This window comes from Panthera pardus, unplaced genomic scaffold (assembly GCF_024362965.1).
Source record: "Panthera pardus isolate Hobbes unplaced genomic scaffold, ASM2436296v1 HiC_scaffold_21, whole genome shotgun sequence".
NCBI classification, from domain to species: domain Eukaryota; kingdom Metazoa; phylum Chordata; class Mammalia; order Carnivora; family Felidae; genus Panthera; species Panthera pardus.
Genome location: NW_026526777.1, coordinates 15494447 through 15514781, shown reverse-complemented (window position 1 = coordinate 15514781; position 20335 = coordinate 15494447). Strand labels below are relative to the sequence as shown.

Below are 20335 nucleotides of genomic sequence, written 5' to 3'. Positions count from 1 at the left end.
TTTCCCAGGTTTCTATGTCAGGCAATCGGTGCTATTCACTTTGGTAGACACAGTGGTATACACAGAAGAATGAATGGATTTCAGCAGAGAAAAATTAAGAGAAGCAGAAGACAAGAAGGAGGCATCTGCATTCTTTTTCAATTTTCTGCCTGTGTAGGAGGAAGGGTCATTAAACCATTTATCCCTACACACCTCCCATAAGTCCCTATATCTCCTTTATGAAACTCTCCCAGGACCCCCTTTGTGAGGTTGGCATGGCCACCATTGCCAGAATGTCTCTTCAGGGGTTTTGTCCCCTCCTTCCTCTTTATGCCTCTCTGTTCCAGTTGCAGTTAAAGCCAAAGGACTTAAATGAGGCTGCTCTTTAGTCACGACAATGTACGTAACTGAGTTTCCCTTCTTGAATCTCCAAACACCTGAGGGCCATGTCTGTGAACTGCCTTCAATGTGCGGAACTTAACTGTGGTCTGCATAATTGTACTCGAAGTTTCCCTGCTCACATGGGACTCTTAATGCATGATTTTGTAAAACATTTCTTCAGACCACTAGAACATAGTTTTGAAAGATAAGGCATTTTGGCAACAATATTATTGGAATTTCAAGCTTAGTAGAAATGAAATTAAGCTATACTCCTCTGTGGGTGTTATATATTTATCCTCATGGTTATAACATAAGAGTAAATATAGCTCTTTAAGTATTTTTAATTAGTTTTTTCCAAAAAATATATACAAAATAATTCACTTCATTCAACTTTTTCATAGGGGCTAGTTTCTCTATCACTGCTGACTATGATGATTCTTTTCTGTTCAAAGTTCCTCTGTCTACCCATTTAAGGAAGAAGAAGAAACTAAAATTAATCTCTATTATATTGATGCTAAATGCCATTAAAAGATGGAGACAATTGGGGTGCCTGGGTGGCTCGGTAGGTTGAGGGTCTGGCTGGCCCAGGTAATGATCTCACAGTGTGTGGGTTGGAGCCCCACATCGGGCTCTGTGCTGACGGCTCAGAGCCTGGAGTCTGCTTCGGATTCTGGGTCTCCTCTCTCTGCCCCTCCTCCACTTGTACTCGGTCTCTCTCTTTCAAAAACAAATAAAATTAAACAAAAAAAGATGGAGACTTTTTTTTTTTTCTTTAGCAATGAAGCCCTAGTGAAGATGTTTAAATGGCAAACATATCGTGACAACATTGGACAATTGAAGTAGGTAAATGTGAGACCACATAGAAAACCTGGGGACCTGGTGGGAACAGTGCGTTTGAGAATGTGACATGAGTGTGTGAGAACACATGTGCAGTGTGTATATCAGGTGACAATACAGCTCGGCTTGATAAACACAGAGAAGGAAACAGCAGATGCTTTAAAGCTGACTAAAAGCATTATCAGCTAACAGAAACGGTTTGCCCCAAATGTAAATATTATTCGGTCCTATTGACATGGTCAATGCTGGCTGGCTTACTGGCCACAGAAGCCCCTGTTGGGAAAAACTAGATGTGGTTTCCAAACATTTCCATTTATCAAGCATTATTATCTGTTTTGTTGTGTTGGTCCTCTCCTGTTTTTTTTTATCTGAGCTACCCTGTACTCATTTTTAGGGTTCTTGGCATTAGGGCAGAAGAAAGAAAAATGCATTGTTAATGATAAAATTACATACATTTCTTTAATTTTTTTCATGTTTATTTTTGAGAGAGAGAGAGAGAGAGAGAGAGAGAGAGAGAGAGAAACAGACACAGAGTGTTAGCTGGGGAAGGGGCAGAGAGAGGGAGACACAGAAGCCGAAGCAGGCTCCAGGCTCCGAGCTGTCAGCACAGAGCCTGATGTGGGGCTCGAACTCACAAGCGAGATCGTGACCTGAGCTGAAGTCAGATGCCCAACCGACTGAGCCACCCAGGTGCACCTGAAATTACATATTAATTTAAGCAACTTAGACTAGACTCTTGACCAAAAATAGGCAACCTACCAGCCTGATGTCTGTTTTTGTTGTAAATAAGATGTTTTTACCCAAAACAATGAGGCTACACTTATTTGTTTCTATATCACCTATGGCTGCTTTCACACTAACATGGCAGAGCTGAGGAGTTGGAACAGAGACCTCATGGCTTGCTGAGCAGACAATATTTAATGTCTGGACATTTACAGGTGAACTCTGTAACCCCCTGCTCTAGACTGACACTGTAAAAGTTAAAAAGGGAGGGAAGGTTTCTTCATGCAAAGGGAAACTTGCAATTTCACTAAATTTGACCACCTAAGCAAGAGTCAACTGGTATAAGTTTTGGTGAAAGAAAAAGCCAGGTGTTGAAATGATTATTTTCAGCAATCAGAGATAAAATTCAAAAGCGAAACTGAACGTAGTACTCCCAAACCAACCCTACCGTTAACATTTCAAACACAAGGTGACATGGGAATGTGCTTCAAAAGGTGTCACTTTAAAAAATACAAGGGTTTAAACACATGCAGTCACTTAAATTGGCCTTTGTGATGCATTTGTTGAATGGGGAAAAACATGGTCCTTTCCCATCCAACAATGCTGTCTTTACACATCTCCATTAAAGGCAGTAAAAACAAAACAATTTTCACTTACTTCTTAATATCCCAAGTCACCATGGGTTAGTCTGACTTCTGTGATTCCAAGAAGATACACAGTTGGCCCCTCGTCCCTATGAATCCATAGATGCTCTCAACCAGATATTCACAAGCTCTCCTTATTGTGTCACAACCAGAAACACATTACGAGCCTCTTCATTGCCTGGAACCCACTTCTCTGCTGACAAGGTCCGTGTTCCTACTCTTGCCTTTCTCTTTCTGTATCACCACTGCCTGTTCATTAAACTGTTAGGCCAGATAGTTGATTCATATATCTGTTTTTCAGTAACTATGACTAAAATCTAACATCAAAGGTCAAATAAAACTTGAGATTTAAATCGGCCTTATGAGGACTTGGCATTTTATTTGTTTTATTATTTTATTTGTTTGTTTGATTTTAAGAACTTTCTGATAAAATTACTTGCTCCCTGTTGGAGGAAAACAAATCCTGGGAAAGCAAGGGTGTTGAAGGTCAGAATTAATATGCTTTTACTAATTAGTCTATCTGAAGAAGTTTACTCTGCTTGCACCTTCTCTATAACTGCTTATAATGAGCTTTCTTTTAATGAAGTACTTAAATGTCCCAGCTCACTAAAAATAATAAATAATAATAATAAATCACATATATCATAGAGTAAAAAATTATATATAAAACATATGCTTTTAAGGAATATTGATTTGGGGAGTTGCCTTTCTCTCTTCATAGTTGGTAATTAATTGTATTTCTGTATCCTAAAGCGTTCTAGTTCAGTCATTTTGGGGAAGGCAAAAACCACGAGACAAAAACGTCTGACAATCATTTAGTGTCCTTGAACAGCATTATTATGAAGAAAGTGTACAGAGTTCTCATCTGCAAGATATTCAACATCAGTAATCACATTCCTCGTGAAGACAAATAAAAGGGAATTACATCCAGGTGCACATGTATGCTCATCTCCCCAGTGGTTTGCTACAAAGATCTCCCCAAAGGCAGTTCCTGATTTCTGGGCAGGGTCACCAGTAAAGGCAGTTTAAAAGGCTGTGATTGGCGGCTGGATACGACAATAGTCAAACCTTCCCCCAAACGATCACGGGCCTGTTTTCGCTAATAGGGAGAAAAAGTGACAAGGAGAGAGGGTCACCTTTGGAATGCTAGTCTGAGCGGTAGTTTAGTTTGCTGTTTTTACCAGGTTCCCTTTGGATTACTAGCATTGCATGGAAAGGACTAAATTCTTTGTGTAAATCAAGTGGATTTACTCTGCATTCCTGAAAAAAAAATGAGCATTTTTTTTTTCCCTCTGAAGACACAATGATCACCCCTTCCAACTGTAGAAGGTAGAGAATGTTCTATTTGCTACTTTTATTTTGGAAGGAGGAAGTATTGTTAACCCCATGTAACCAGAAAAATATTTTGCCATGAGTATTTATATGATTTTCTAGTTAAAATATTATGAGCTTATGTTGAATTTGCTGCTTCTTTACACCTTCTGACATAACCCAAGAATTGAATACCCATTTTATATTGAGTATTTCTCTCCATATCATTTAAATTATCCCTATAAATTAATGTATCCCCATACGAAAAACAAATTTATGTTAATCATAAATTATGAACATAATATTATATGAAAAAATGATCTCTGAAAAATTTGTTTAAAAATCTTGTTATTTTGGGGGCACCTGGGTGGCTCAGTCGGTTGAGCACCTGACTTTGGCTCAGGTCATGATCTCACAGCTCTGTGGGTTCGCTCCCCACATCGGGCTCTGTGCTGACGGCTCGGAGCCTGGAGCCTGCTTCGGATTCTGTGTCTCCCTCTCTCTGCCCCTAACCCACTTGCATTCTGTCTGTCTCTCTCAAGAATAAATCAACATTAAAAAAAATTAAAAAAAATAAATAAAAATCTGGTTATTTTTAAACTCAGATGTTTTGGTAACAACCTCTATTTTGAATTTTTGAAGCTACTTAAATATTCTATATTCGTTGATTTGGAATTTGAGAAGTTAGAGGCATTGGTCATCTAGCATAATCCTTCATTTAATAGATGAGCATGATTAGATCCACAGAAAAATAGTTTATCCAATGTTTCAATACTAGGCAGATTAATTTAACTATTTTCAATAACAAAATTAAATATCATATTTTAATATAGAAATTACATATTGCTCATACTTTAAATATAACATTCAGGCACAATATATGTGTAACAGCAGATGAATTAATAGAATACTAACTTTATAAATTTCAGAGGACTCTTAGAAGCGTGCCTGTCTCATGGTAAACACTTAAACATTTGTTAAATGCGTAATGATAAACAGCTAATGTTTAGACTTTTAAGTTACCTGCATGGCAGACACTGCAAAGTTCAGGAGGTGGCTATCGCCTTTCATTCTCGCCTACTTCTAGATATCACTATCGTATGTAGTATTATCATGCCAGTTTTAAAGAAAAAGAAACAAAGATACAGAAACGATTAAGTGGTGTATCCAATTACCTGTAGCTGATAAATAACAGGGCCTGGATCTGAAATTTATCAGATTTCTCCCAAAGCGCTCACTCTTACTCATATAGAAGTAGAGGAGTTAATACCTGATCTTAAATTTATACTATGATGTAAATGACTGATAATATATCCTTCCTAGAGATTAGATTTTTGAAAGAACGCTCATATTCAAAAGGAAAAGGTACCAAAAACAGATTCTAAAAAAGATGCACCTGAATAATTTTTCTTCCCAGAAGTCAATTTTGATAGAGTTCATTTACAGCACAAAGCTAAATAATTTACAATATTAAGCAACATGTTAGAACATATACTATTTTCATTATATCCTACTCACTAAAAACATTTAAGGCAAATATGGAAGAGGTGTGAGTTATATAAGAGATTCCTTTCTTGAGCTGCAATAATGAGATCATCTATACTGAAATTTTAATAACATCGTCCATGACTACAGTACATGTTATGAATGTATTTATAAGTCTTGTCATCAATGGGTAAAGTCTGACTTATTTTTTTATATATAACATATGCACAATAATGTACATAACTGTATACTTGTCTTTGAGTATTGGATATCTCCATCCATATTTCAAGAGTCATTTTAGAGTTTGATATTTTAAAATGAATAATTCAAAATAAAAGCATCTTAGTTCTTATAATTATTCACTTATTAAACACAATTAATCATTTTTGAGATTTCCAAAATTGGCTCGTTAAATTTGCCTCAGGATATAAAATTCTGCATAAGATATATAGAAAAGAAGTTGATAGCACCATTTGACAGATAGCACTTCAGCCCATTAAAATAATTTCATTCAGACATTAAACATCTAGCTTCTGAGAACAATCTGGAATCAATTGCTATGGAAAAAATGGGATCCCTAGATGGCTTTGGAGATGTAAGTAAATAAATAAGCCAACCCTATTAACTATTTGTACCTGAAAAGTCAGCAACTGAAAGAAAAATCCAAAAAAGTTTAGCAGTGTTGGGTAAGGAATATTTGATTGATAATTTTATCCCATCCTCCCTTATTACTGTCACATACTCTCATTCTACACCTTCCAAAAAACTGTCCACGTGTGTGCCTTTCCCTTCCGTGGCAAAGCACCAGCCATTGAATCAGAAGCTTCCAATTCATATTCGAACCCTGAAATTCAGTAGCTGTCGTACCTCAGGGAAGCCACATACTGATTCTCCTTTCCTCTGTGCTCTGAGGGTAAAATTCCTACCTACAGGCTTGCAGGGATTGAATGAGAGAATATTTAAGTAAAATGAATGGAAGGTGCGAATTATGCACATACTGCTCTGCTTAGGAAAGATGCACATTTAGAGAAAGCTATTGCATTGGTTTTGTAAATTGTCCCAGCTTATTGATTGAGTAAACTTCATTTAACCATGGGCCCAGCTCAATAAAATTATTCAACCAAACCTGACAATTGAGCCAAAGGATCAAACCAATAATTTGACGCAGACCTGGTTTAAAAGTTAAAGAGAACCTTAAAAGTAAGGTGAAGGTGCTAATAAAAAGGAGCTAGTATTGCCCCAGAACGTGCCTGAATGCAGAACTTCTTCTCTGGGAATCACCAAACCTCTAGGGAGCACTTCGAGCCAAAATTGTGATCTCCCCGCCTTGTCCTTCAAATGATGTGTACTCCAAACACATTTTCTGTGCAGCTGGAGGCTTTGTTATAGACAGAAGGATCCTGCTTAGTGAGGCCGGTGTTTACGGCCTAACTTTTTTAAAGAGGGATTTGGAAAACTTCCCAGACTCTACATCTGCCCCTAGCCCTTGCACCTCAGAGTATAAGGCCGGCTAGGGAGAGCGTGCAGACGACTAAATTTATTAACGGTGGACGGGCCACTCTATCTTTCACTGCAACAACAGTAGGTGATCCCATCAAAAATCTGTCTGCTGGCTAGCCCGCAAATCCAAGCTGACATACTTGCAGCAGATAGGCCCAGCTGAATGGAAACGAATGTCGTTTCCTCGAAGAAACACAGCGCGTGCCAAATCTTGGACCAGGAAGGCAGTTTCTATTTCCATTGGAGGAAAGGCTTTTTCACTTTATATCCGTAGCTTCTTTGCCAGATTTTTTTTCTTTTCTTTTCTTTCCTTTCTTTGACATTTACAAATATTCAACAGAAGTGGAACATTTTATGAGATCTCAGTGGTTGAATTTCTAACACTCAATGATGATTTTGATGTACTAGACCAGGGGTATTCACCTCAATATACCTTGGCTACAAGATCATTCATTACAAATGTACATCAGGCTCACTTAAAAACAAACTGTTTACTATTTTAAATAAAAACAAAGCAATAGGGGTACCTGGGTGGCTCAGTCAGTTAAGCGTCAGGCTCTTAATTTAGGCTCAGGTCATGATCTCACAGTTTTGGGGTTCGAGCCCTGCATCAGGCTCTGAGCTGACAGTGTCGAGTCTGCTTCGGATTCTCCCTCTCCCTCTCTCTTCCTCTCTGCCCCTCCCCTACTCATGCTCTCTCTCTGTCTCTCTCAAAAATAAATAAACTTTAAAAAATAAAGCAATAATATTTGAGCCACATTTTATAGCTCAAATTCCACTTCATTGTACTCAACATATGCAACATTTTAAAGACTATTTGCTCCAAAGTGACTTTCTTGTGGATTAAATGAATATCATTATGAGTTTACAGAATCATATGTACCTTATTCCTTTTAATTTTTTTTAATTGGGAAAGTGGAATATGTAACATAAATAGTTATAGTTTTCTATAATTATAGTGAAACAGAATTCTTAAAAACTCTAATTCAGAAAGGTAACAGAATGCCTGGAATATTGTAGGACCAGCAAGACCAGGAGTTGGGTGAGGCAAATGAGGTGGGATTACAGGGTCATGCAAGAAAGGAGTGGATCCAGTCTTCATTTTAAAATTTGGGATTTTATTGGGAATTTTTTGGCATTGGTTTTCATTTTTAAAAAATATTGTATGAAAACATTGTTTCTGTTGATTCCTGAGATTGCTTAAGTGCCTTAAGTGCCTTAAGCAAGTGCATCACTTACCCATAGAAGGTATGTTTCCCTGAAATTAGTTTTTCCCATAATGCTCTCCACAAAACCTACTGATAGTGATCATGCTTTTAAAAAAGTAACAAATAAGGATCTGGAATATTGGGCTAAGAAAAATTAGATAGCTCTCTTATAATTCTTTTTAGAGACTTTAACAACCTGACATGTACTGAGAATCTCCAACCTCATGGGGCATTTCTCAAACTCATCTGCCCACAGAATTCTTTTTTTTTTTTTTTTTTTTTTATTTGGTAGAGCACGTGAAGCGTTCTGAGGAACACACTCTGGTAAATGGTGTCAGACAGCCATTTCCAGCATATACTTTGATCAAATAAAGCTATCTTTCCACACCTATATTTTACTTTTCTTTCTGCTACTTACTCACTTCCCCCCCGCTCCCGCCTAGAATACTAAGAAGGTGGACATACTGACACAATCAAGTTATAAAAGGTCTGAATGAGTATTTCTGTAGACAAACATAGAAAAAATTCATTATGAAGGGCTATCAAAATAATAAGAACCAGCTTGGTGCTTAGTGCCTCTTCAATAAAGTAATGTCAAATACACTCACCAGTAAAGTCTGTATTGACTGGGTGTGTGGAGCTGGGAAATTTATAATATCCATTCCCTATGAAACGAATTCCTTTCATCATCGTGGCCGTTGGAGCTGGGAGAGATGACTCTCTCCTTTCTAGCTGGTATGTAGGAGAGGGTCCATTCAGTTCTTCAGGTGTGAGCCATCCAACACGGATGGTTGTGCTGTTGATTCCTTCGACCACAGGAGGCCTCAGCTGGGTTGGCGCTGAATATTAAAAAAAAAAAAAAAAAAAAAAAAAAAAAAACATTTGTTACATTCAAGAACTTAGCTTCTATCTCTAGACACTCACACACGGGTACACATGTACTTGTGTACATCACACTCAAAATCAAGGCGGTTGTGGAGTATTTATGGGGTTCTAAGAACTGAAAACACAAGATAGAGTATACCTTAAATGGGACTAAACACAATTTAAATGACTAACAAATAGTTACCATAAAATGTTGCTGATTAAACAAAATTTCCCTGTGGAGATAATTTCTCTATTCTTTCTTATTCTGGTAAAAGACATTTCATATTATCATCTGCTGGTGCCCCACCCAGATTCCCTTAACCAAGCTGGTATCCCAGTGCTCAAATGTGGCTGTTGATCACCATTGGATCATGGCTGCCCCCTTTTCTGGAAAATTTCCCTTGCCTGAGTGGGAGCTACCTCCTCCAGAAGTTACAAGATCCCTCATGAAACCTGCAGCCTGTAACTCCCAGTGACTACCGTGGGTGATTACTGATCACAAAGGGCAGAGCCCCTGTGTTAACACAGCATCGACTTAGGGCTGCAATTCACAGAGGCCAATCAAGGAAAGAAGATGATTCAAATGGACTAATTGGAGACACGAGAGACAGCGTGGGGTTTGAGAAGAACCAGGCCAGGGTGAAGAGTCACGGATTTGTGCCAGCCAGCGGATAGTGAAGGAACAATGACCTGAAGTTGCCAGATGTCTTACTTTGTTAAAAATAGTCATTTTATGTGTAACCTTTCTGATTTTTAAAGTTTAGTAACTGGTTTAAATTAAGACAAATAAGCAAAACCACTCTGAAAGCCAAACAGAGCATCCACATGAGGAAAAGGAGCCTGTGAACTCAGGGGTTTATGAACTCTGGTCCAGGTACAACAGCCTCCAGGGCTCTGAAGTGACCACACCACTGCAGGGCCTGTGCGTAGAGGCAGAGAATACCCAGCGTCCTTCCACACACCGAGGCCTCGGCGTGCTTCAAGTTCTGGGACACTGGCAATTCTCTGAAGGCTTCTGGGACACCCAAGGAGTAAGTAACAGAGATGGAGATTTTCCCTAAAACCTGATGGAAAGGGGATCAGAGTAACAAGTGAGTTATTGAAACTAAGGTTTTGTTTTGATTTTTCTTCTTAAACAGTTGAGTGTGTAGGCTGAGGTTCATTCCTGCTCTAAGTGGGTCGGCTGGGTTTGAGAGGTACAAGCAAAAAAGGAACAAATATCATTACCTCCAAGCCTACTTTTTAAGGGCCTAAACTAAAGCTGTGGACTTTTAATTTCCATCTGTGTTCACACAGGCTTCTGCATACACAAAGTCTTGGCCTGTTTCAATAAACATATATTAAAATGATGTGAATACAAGATTTGATAGCCTTAAACCATGAAAGACAATTCACCTTAGAACAGCTTAGAACAAGTAGCATTTGTTACTTTCTAGAAAGCTTGGCCAGCTTTCCAAAGAGAAACAATTGATTGTGATTCTATTTCAACATTTTGTAAAGAACAGAGGGCACAGAGCAAAATGTTCAACTTAGATAATTAACAATTCAGTTCCTCTTCTGCCACAGCAAACCATGAGATGTCTTTATATATATATGAATCTGTAAATTTTATGCATGATTTCCTTTAGCATTCCTTGCCAAAATTAGCTAAATGGTAGGTTCTCAAAGATTTCACTCTACAAGCCATGTTCCATCTTCAAAATAATCCAAGAAAATAAAAATCTAAGGCATCTAGAAATTTCTTCTCCCCTTAAGCTTCTCTTCAGTGTTTGGAATTACATCTTTGTATTAAAATTTCAGCAGGCTATTATTGGCTATGAGCTTAACTGAGGATGAAGAATTGTCAAAGATTTTTGAGTCCTGGGTTCAAGGAAGTAATAGAGGACCAATTATATAATTTTTTATTATCTAAAGTCTGCTATTTAAAAGCACAAAAGAGGATTTTGAACTCTTCTGTTATATTTTCTATTTTCCACATATGATTCCCTAGTGTCCTGGGACAAAACGATTTGAAATTTTAGTTTGAAAAACACCATCTATTCCAATGACATCCAATAGAACACTCTCTGATAACGGAAATGTTCTAGATCTGTACTGTCTAATATGGTAGGCATTAGCCACATATTAATATTGAGAACTTGAGCTTTGGTTAGTGGGACTGAAGAATGGAAGTTTACATTTTATTTAATTTTAATTAATTTGAAGTTTAAATAGCCATATATGGCTACCATACTGGATAGCAAAGATCTAGAGAATCACAAACTATAAATATTTGGTGTGTTGAGAGTAGGATGTCCATTTGAAATAAATAGAGAACTTATGAATATACCTCCTGTACATCTTAAGAACTAAAGAGTTTTATCCTTGTTTAAAAGTAGCTTTAGGGTGCCTGGATGGCTCAGTTAGTTAAGCATCTGATTCTTGATTTCAGCTCAGGTCATGATCTCACAGTTTGTGAGATCCAGCCCTGTGTCGGGCTCTTGCTCTGACAGCATGGAGCCTGCTTGGGATTCTCTCTCTCCCTCTCTCAGTGCCCCTCCCCTGTTCTTTTTCTCAAAAATAAACATTTGAAAGTAGTCTTTTCCTGAAGTTCCCATTTGTTTGATATTTGGTATTCCTTTACTCCAATAACCCAGCTAGTTGAGGATAATGGTGAAGTGTTGTACCACTATAGCATTCAGAATCCTTTCCCCCATGGATACCATAATCAAACTCACTTTTTAATCAGGAATATAAATTCAGTCAAACAAAAGAAATTGCAGCAACTCAATAGTTTTATTTTAATATCTCCTAAAATGAGAGTGCACTTATTTTTTTTTAATTTGGCAAAATGATTATAATCAATAAGGGCACCCTCACTGAGAATGCACAAAAATTAATGTTGACTGTTTAAATTTTAACAAGTAGTGGAACACTTCTTCTAAATTCACAGGAGAATTATTCCACCAAGCAATGAAACTATTCTTAGGAAGTCAACTACAGAAAATGAATCAAATTAGAGTATATTTTTTATTCTCTTGCTGAAACAAAACAAAACAAAACAAAACAAAACAAAACAAAAACACAACAACCTTCCAGCTGGTATGTTGTATGTTTCACTTGGAGGAGTCAACCTAGCCTGTTTGAAAGGGTGAACACCCCACTGAGTTATTATTTTCCCAGTTCCCCTAAGACCAGAGGCGGGATTTTCAATCAATTAAACTAGACTGGTCACACTTAAACACACACACATGCACACACACAGACACACACACACAGAAGGATGAAAAGAAAAAGAGACATTCCTGAACTATTCAATACACTCACACAAGTACAGACTCACTAAGAGAGAGAAATAATAAAGGATCATTTCTCAGACTATCAAAGTAAAGGGATTATAGTTATAAATTCATTAATCACAAAACAGTGAATTAATAGACAACATAGAATAATGGAAAGGACTCTGCAGACTATTAGAGGTTACATTTTACTTTTTAATTTCCAATTCTGCATGACTTAGAAAAATCACTAAAACTTATGCGGGTCTCAGTTTTCTCATCTACAACAGGAGGATAAATTTCAGCAGACTACCTTGACAGTAACTGCTTTTAAAAACAATATATATAATTGTGTCAGGCTTTAGAAAGCAAATTTCTATACAAACACAAGGCACTATTATTACTAGCCAATAACACATATTTCAGATAACATATCATAAAAGGATACAATTCATCTGCATTCAAAATCTGTATTTGCTTAGAAAATCCTCTTATAAATGTCAAGTATAAAATGGATCTTCAATATCCATAGTTTCAAAGAATAACAACATACAAAGTCTGTTTCCACTTAGAATAAACTTAACAATGTTTTTGTATTTTTTGCAATAGCTTTGTAATCCAGTTTCCAGTCTAGCTCTTCTATTTGTAAATATTCTTTATAAAACGCTCTGATAATGGACATTCTGCTTTATGCAGCATTTATTACTTTATAATCTGATTAATAGCATATCATAATGCATAAATTTACATGTGCAAAATTTATGTAGTGTGGAGTTTGAGTGTCATAGCATAAGAACGGAGGCCTAAATGAGCAGAAGCTCTCGCTGATGGCAGGTCTTTAAAATCAAATCTCTTTATTTGTTTTCAAGCAAGAGTTTGTTACCTATGAACACTGCATGGCAGTGTTAATATCTTAAAACACCATCCACTTCCCATTATGAAGACAGGAATCCAACAATGAACAGCCTTTCCACATTTCAGGCATCTGTGGGGAGCAGACTGACATAAGACCTCCTCAGGCACCTTAGCAATAGAACATGATTTTGACTTTTCCTTACAAATATAAAACTGTCACAAGAAATGCAGTTTGCCCAAACACTTCCAGGCCAAAACACCCATGGAAAGGCACTGGGATCAGGACTTAAACAAGAATGTCAGATCAGGAAGCCATGATTTCTCAGTTGGCGACCACTCGACTGTACCTGCTCTCCCGTCAGTGTCCAGAAGAGGAGAGGATGCTCCCCTCAGAATCACGAGACCACTCAGCCTTGCCTTGTTCACTGTCTATTCTCTGGAGAAAAAAGAACAAATCTACTTTACCATTCCCTGTTTTGCATGCTAGTTTCCTTCCAGAGAGAACATGTACAGTGGAACTGATCTGGAAAGGAGAAAACTTAGCTTCTAGACTGGCTCTTCAGGTCCCTAATTTGGCTAATCCATTATTTGGTATCTCTGTTCCTCAGTGCCTCATTTGTCCAAGAGTACGACAGAAGTGAGGGTGTCCTCCAGTTTCAAAATTCTGTGATTGAATACTTTCTAGCAGTGCTTCTCAATTAGTAAACCAGAAGGCATGCTGGACATCTGACACCCGGACCCTCTCAGTGTCCCAGGAAGCCAGCTAGTTTATCCCCTTCAGCTCTGAGCCACCCTGTTTCTTCACCACACCAGGGCACACAAATATTATGATTTCTTTAATATGTCTTAAGACATAAAGGATGGTCAGAGAGCACTGCTTTTAGAGAATTTAAGGGAAATCACTTGTTTGGTGAATAAACACTACCTTAACCAGCTGTTGTTCTGATGATCATCAATTCGTACGTAACTAGCATCCTACATGTGTGGAGAAGAGGGTCTGTGATTTCTGAACCGCACACACAGCGGCATGATGACGGGGCACACCGTCCCCTAAAGTCCACCGTTAATAAAAGGTAGCTGCTTGGACTGTAATTATGGCATCCTGGCTACCCAAACTTGAAGCTTTTATGGGGCTTATGCAATTAACTACTTAAATGCATCGTAACACTTGCTTCTCTGACAGCAAAGTATTGATTTTTTAATCATTTTCAAGTCTCCTCTAGCACAAATAAATGTACTACAGTTACAGTTAATGCACTGTGTACATGCATTAAATGCTGGTGTGACACAATTTATTATTTTGTGATATATAGAATTGAAGTTTGGCTTCTCAGAAATTAGCACCACCGGTCCAGCATCAGTATGGAAACTACCATTGTCCTTGATACTCCAAATTCTCTACCTTCAAAAAGCTGGAGACCTTTGTTAATAGGATAGTTAGGCTTTTACAAAAAGGGGGGGAGCTGAATATAAATCTTTTATATATGTCAGTGTAGGAGAAAATTAAAAATAGTCTAACGGAAGATACAGTTTATATTTTCCTAAAGGTGTCACTGTAGGACCTACGGCAACTTTGTTCAGATGAATTTTCGTCTCCTTAATTTCTTTCCTTGTACTTATTTAGGGTACATCTATCAAAATATTTTGCATACTGTAGTCTCCCTGATTCAGCCAATTTTTGCATATTCTAATTGTGTCATTTTAATGTCTTCCTATAGGTAACACTTTATAAAGCTAAAAGGCTGTTTTAAAAAGTATGATTTCTGCATGCCAAAAAGGCCAGGAGAACCCTATTAAAGTCACATATCTAAATGCAGACCTGATGACAGAGGTCATTACATGTTTCATCAACAAGCCTTTTGCTTGGGTGCAGCCACACAGTCAAAATTAAAGTTGGTGAGTAAAAAGCAGTTAATTTTGTTTTGTTAGAAATAATATCATTTTAGTTTTAGCATCTAAGACAGATGCCAGCATTTCACTCTGAACAGATGGTAATTCCTTCTAATAGTGCATCTCTGTATTAGTAAGGTCTGTTGTGTATACAAACAGTAATAAACAGTAGGTAAGGATCAAAATAAATTTTAATTGTTGACATTAAATTCTGGCAGCCACAGTTCTAAGGCTGCAATATTCCTTTTTCAAATCTGTCAGATTTACTAATGCTGCGAGAGCTTTGCCGAAAGCTGCCAGATTCCAGTCTCAGTAAAAAGATTTTTACATGCCGCTGGTTACCCGTCTGTAGCAGGATACCTGTTTTCGTACCCTGACACCATTGTTCAATAATGACATGGAATTGGTACGACCATCCGTGTGACGGTCAGCCAGGATTGCTTTTAGAATATTCCTGAAGGACCGAGCATCTAACGAAGAGGTTATTATAAAGAGCTATATGCAATTTGTTACACTATGGGTAACGGTAGGATCACAGCCCTTTCCCTACCCTGCTCAGGAAAGGTCTCCCATTCAACTCGTTTTATTCTACTTGCAAATCTGGGCATTCCTGAACTTCTCTGAAAGTGACATCATTCCTTCCCTTCATATTGTTTGCTTTGCCTGACTCTGAAGGATTTCCCTGACAGTCAGAGCTACCATCAGCTGTGTTCTCCTATAGGCTTTGCTGTGTGGATCCAGAGTGCCAACAAGCACCAGTTTGGTCCTGATAATGCCTCCAGCGATCTGGTATTACAAGTAGTAGCCGCTATTTATTTTGGGAAGCTGCCATGTTAAAGAAAAAAAAACATTAAAAAACCCAGTTTGGCATTCAGGTGACTGTTCAATAACAAACATGCTTTGCAATCATATTTCTTTAAAAAATGGATGTATTTTTTTTAATCATGAAAAATATATTGCTTCCACCATATGGGACAACCAACGACTCACCAACCGATTTAAGATGCAGCATATTGAGCTGACCATATGTTACAGTGCTGTTGAATGGCTGAGTGATTCATGCCCGTCACATTCTAGTATATCAATTAAAGCTCCTTGAAGTCTGCATGATTTGTGTCTCTGTTATTAAACCCTGCTAATTCATCCCACTTACACATCTGTTATAAATCTCTAGGAGTGCTGCATGATTCATGGCAATCTGTGAGCATGCTACAGCAAATTCTTCTCCTTGTAATTAACAGTAAATTGTTTTACTGCCATGCAATGAATTTTTCAGTTATATTGCAAATGAACTCCTAAATGTGCGGTTCTTTCCTAAGAACTGACTTATATCATTAGGCAATTAAAAAGTATTGCTTTGAACCAAAAGCTTTTAATCAAGAGAAATACAACTTAAACATCGCTTAAGAGCCATGGAAATTTGACATGTTGGTTAAAACTGTAAAAGAATTTCTGTTGGGGAAAGAGCAAAACAAACAAACAAAACCCTCCGTGTACTCAGGATTTCCCTGATGCTAAGATAGAACTGCTGTCTGGAAACACTCGGTGAGACAAGTTTGCACAGATACTGTTTATCTTAGAAGTTACTTAAGTCATCTGTCATTACCAAATTTCTCAGATTGCTTTACACTTCTCTAATTGTAAAACAGTGCCTTTATTCTTGAAATAAATAATTGGATAATTAGCCAAGTTGGATCATCAGAGGATTCCAGAGCTGTTCAAGTGTTCTTGTCAAAGGTGAAGCAAATTCATTTCAGCTCCCCTCTGCAGCTCTTCGAAGAGGCTTTGATTTTTTTTTTCCCCCACTTTCTTGGCAGCAGCTTCAGATTCATGAGTCCATACATCAAGTCAGTAGTTTAACAACAAATGGAATTAAATTCAAAGAAGGGAAACTAATTGAAGGACAGCAACAAAAGTGTTTGGTAATGTGCTTTTTAATATGGCATGCCACATTTGCATGATAATTTTTCCTTTTTAGCATGGAGCAGAAAGTGACTAGCTTAATGAGGGATTATTCAAGGCAGGAACGAACAAAATGCATTCATAACTAAGAACAAAGATTGTATTATGAAACAAAAACAGGCAACCTCAGAGAAGTAACTGGATGATTGGTTTATGCATTATGAATAAAAAGATAGAAAAATATTTATATTAGTATTCACTAATGACTATATATACAAGATTGTTGTAATTAAAATTATAAATTAACATATTAAGAGTGCTTGTTTAATCACTCTGGGTCCTATTCACAATGAAAAGACTCATGTACCTGCATGCAAAACAATGTGTGTTTTCAACTGAGCAGCACACAGCCTATACATTTTACTTTTGATTCAGAGAAAAACCTTAATGCACCGCTAATTACTTGCTTAATGGGAGATGGGTACTTCTAAGCTTGTAGTGTAGAGGTCAATTTATGACAGGCAAAGGAAATATCACATTGCTCGTCCAGGAATGGAGCTCCAAGAGGAATTGCTCTTAAGAAACGTTTAAATTGTACTGAATTCGCAAAGCGTGGAAACACACAAATTTCCTAAATTGAAAGGGTGATCTTAAGGAAAAAATAACAAGGACTCTAACAGGGCCCGGGCCATCGGTTCATTACCGACAGAAACCCAGAAGCAACTCCAGAGCCACTGATGACCCTGCTTGGAGACTTTGCTACAGAGACAAGAAACGTGGCTGCTCCTGGGTGTATGCCTCCCGCAGATCAGTTCTCAGGTTTGTCGCAAGCACGAAACTAAAGAGGTAGCAATGCAACATTCCAGAAGAAATGCACCAGTTCTAACCATATCTTTCACTGAAAAAATACTTGAAACAAAACAAGAGCCAGTTGAAATTCTCAGGCTTTCTACTAAAAGTCAGATAAATCTTCACAAGTATCTTTTTGATTCCTGTGACTGAGATTTAAGGAGGAAACATATTTTTACGAATCAATGATTTCAAAAGGCTGAATACTATCACTAACTTTTGGAACCCCTTTTCAAAGGTTTTGAATGGTCACTGGCTTCTTTCCTTCTCCTAAAATAAATTCGTATGAACTACATTTTCATGTAAGAGTTAATTCCCCACACATCCATTCGAATTCGCTGCAGTAATATATTCCCTCCGACTTGCAATTTTATTACTTGAAGAAACAGGGCAGGAAGAATCCTAAAGCTGCACGTCAACTTTTATTTCTTCCCTACGGCAAACCTGTTGACCAAAAGGATTGACTATCTCCGTGTTTATTTTTATGACTTAGCATCTGTGAGTTATAGCCAGATGTTTAATCTTAAGAAAATTTTGGAAACAAAAACTTTCATTTACTGAAAATAAGGGTGGCAAAAAGATACTGGATCTGTAATTGCTGGGCTTTTCCTTATATCCCAACAAAAACAAAGAAGTTCATTCTTACTGATCTCAACACCCTTGAAAATTATGTCCTTTAAAATAAATCAAATGGCAAGTAAAAATTATTTTGCCATACTTTTGTCATGTAAGTGACTTTGTTCTCTGCTCTACAGATGAAGAATCAGAGTCCTGACAAAAATTAAAGGATTAAGAAAAAAAACATTTCCCCAGAAGAACACTAAAATGACTTTTCCTTCAGAAAAGAAAGCATTTTACATGGGAACGAAAGTTGATGTATTTCTCTTAATGGAAATTGGGCAGAGGGAGTATTGTGGCAAAGAACAACAACAACAACAACAACAATTTTAATTTCCACATTTAAATTCGCACATTCAGAACATCTTAAATTTACCATCACATCTTCTGCAACTGCTCAGTCCTTTACAATCCAGCTTCTATTCAGCCATGTTAAATAGAGGGCTTCCGAGAGGGCCTCCCATGCCACCTTCCTTGTAGATCCCATTCGTCTTGCTTTCCCTACAGCATATGATGCTACAGAATTCTAGACCTTCTAGAACTCTCTCTTCCCTTAACTTTTCTGACACTGCTCCCTCTAACTCTGCCCATGTCTGTGTTCCCCTTACTCCTTTCTCTTTCTCCCAAAATATGAGCCTTCACTGAGATGCGAACTTTTAATTTGTATTTTCTCTGCTTTCACTAATTCATTATCACCTACAGCTTTAGCGTTTATCTCTATGCAATAATCACAAAATCTGTATCAGTGTTATGCTCCAGATTTGCATTTTCTGTTCTGGGATCCTAAGACTTTCCATGGATGTGTTTCTACCCAATGATCAAACTTCTACTCATGAGTTTATGTCTTCATCTTTGTTATTATATTTAGCGGCATGACCACGGTCTGCAACACTGACTGTTGTCTTCAATTCTTCCCTCTTCTTAACCTATGGATTTCTCTTCTTTGGTCCACCTCCATTCCCTTCCTCCAATCTTTACTTCTATTTATCTGATTTACTCCCTCTCTGCCTCTTAGAAAAGTCTACCAGACCCTATTTACACACTCTCTTCTTGTCTATTTACACTCTACTGCCAGACCAATCTTCATATACCTTAATTTTCATCCCATCAGTATTTGGCACAATGCCAGTCTCTAAAATAGTGACTATAATGGTATTTGTTCAGTCAAATGGTATTGTTCAAATCAAAGCTACTTATCCCAGAGTCTATGTTCCCATAGTGTTCTTTTGTCCGTGTTCTAATACCTCCAGATGCTAACCTTATCTGTTGTATGTCAACACCTTAATGCAGACACCATTAAACTGTCCTTGAATGAATTATATTTGAAACCCTCACAGTGCCTTAAATAGGTAGGCCCTTAATACATGCTTACTGAATTGAGCACTCACAATAAACTAGAGTAACAATATAATTATGGCACTTTAGAGTCAGAAAGGATTCAGAGGACGTAGATTAGTTTTCTTTCACTACATTTCCAGTGGACAGGAGCAGCCTTAAGTATTCTCACCAGTAAGTTAAATGAGAGCTGCTCAGAGCACTCAGCTAGGCCATCCTCCATGCCACGGAAACCAGTTGCTACAACCAAGGAGGATGCTGTTAGCACAGATGTTATCACTGGTGCATTAGCCAGGGAGTGCCTGTTTCATAGACATGTGCCCCACTTTCCCCTTGCCATCCCGAGGGTCCATCTAGTCTCTGCAGACGGGCATATGTCCCTCCATTTCCTTTAGTTTGCTAGTTTCCATGAAAAGACAGACTGAATCTCATCTACAGGAAAGTACCTGCACTAGTGATAGAACTATGACGTGTGAGGTGTAGATGGGGGTGCCGTGGTGTGCAGCGTAGGGGAGAGACTTGAGCGGAGAGAACTGAAAATGTTATTGGAAGTACGTCAAGAAAAAGATGAATTAGACTGAGGAGAGCCCCTAAGGAGTAGAAGGAAAATGTTGAATAGAGGCCACATAGAGATATTTTAGATCCATGTAAGAAATCACCTCTGGAAAGAGGTCTCTAAACCTGGATTTGCCTG

At 37.8% G+C, this 20335-nt stretch overlaps 1 protein-coding gene across 3 annotated transcripts in view; it reads right to left on the bottom strand.

Annotated features, from left to right (window-relative positions):
- The window catches only part of USH2A (usherin), a 739062-nt gene that overhangs the window by 498485 nt on the left and 220242 nt on the right, over window positions 1-20335 (bottom strand). For all 3 annotated transcript variants that reach the window (XM_019465619.2, XM_053908979.1, XM_053908980.1), the window contains exon 21: window positions 8677-8907. In XM_019465619.2, coding sequence (XP_019321164.2) covers window positions 8677-8907 — 231 coding nt within the window. The remainder of the gene's footprint in view (window positions 1-8676; window positions 8908-20335) is intronic.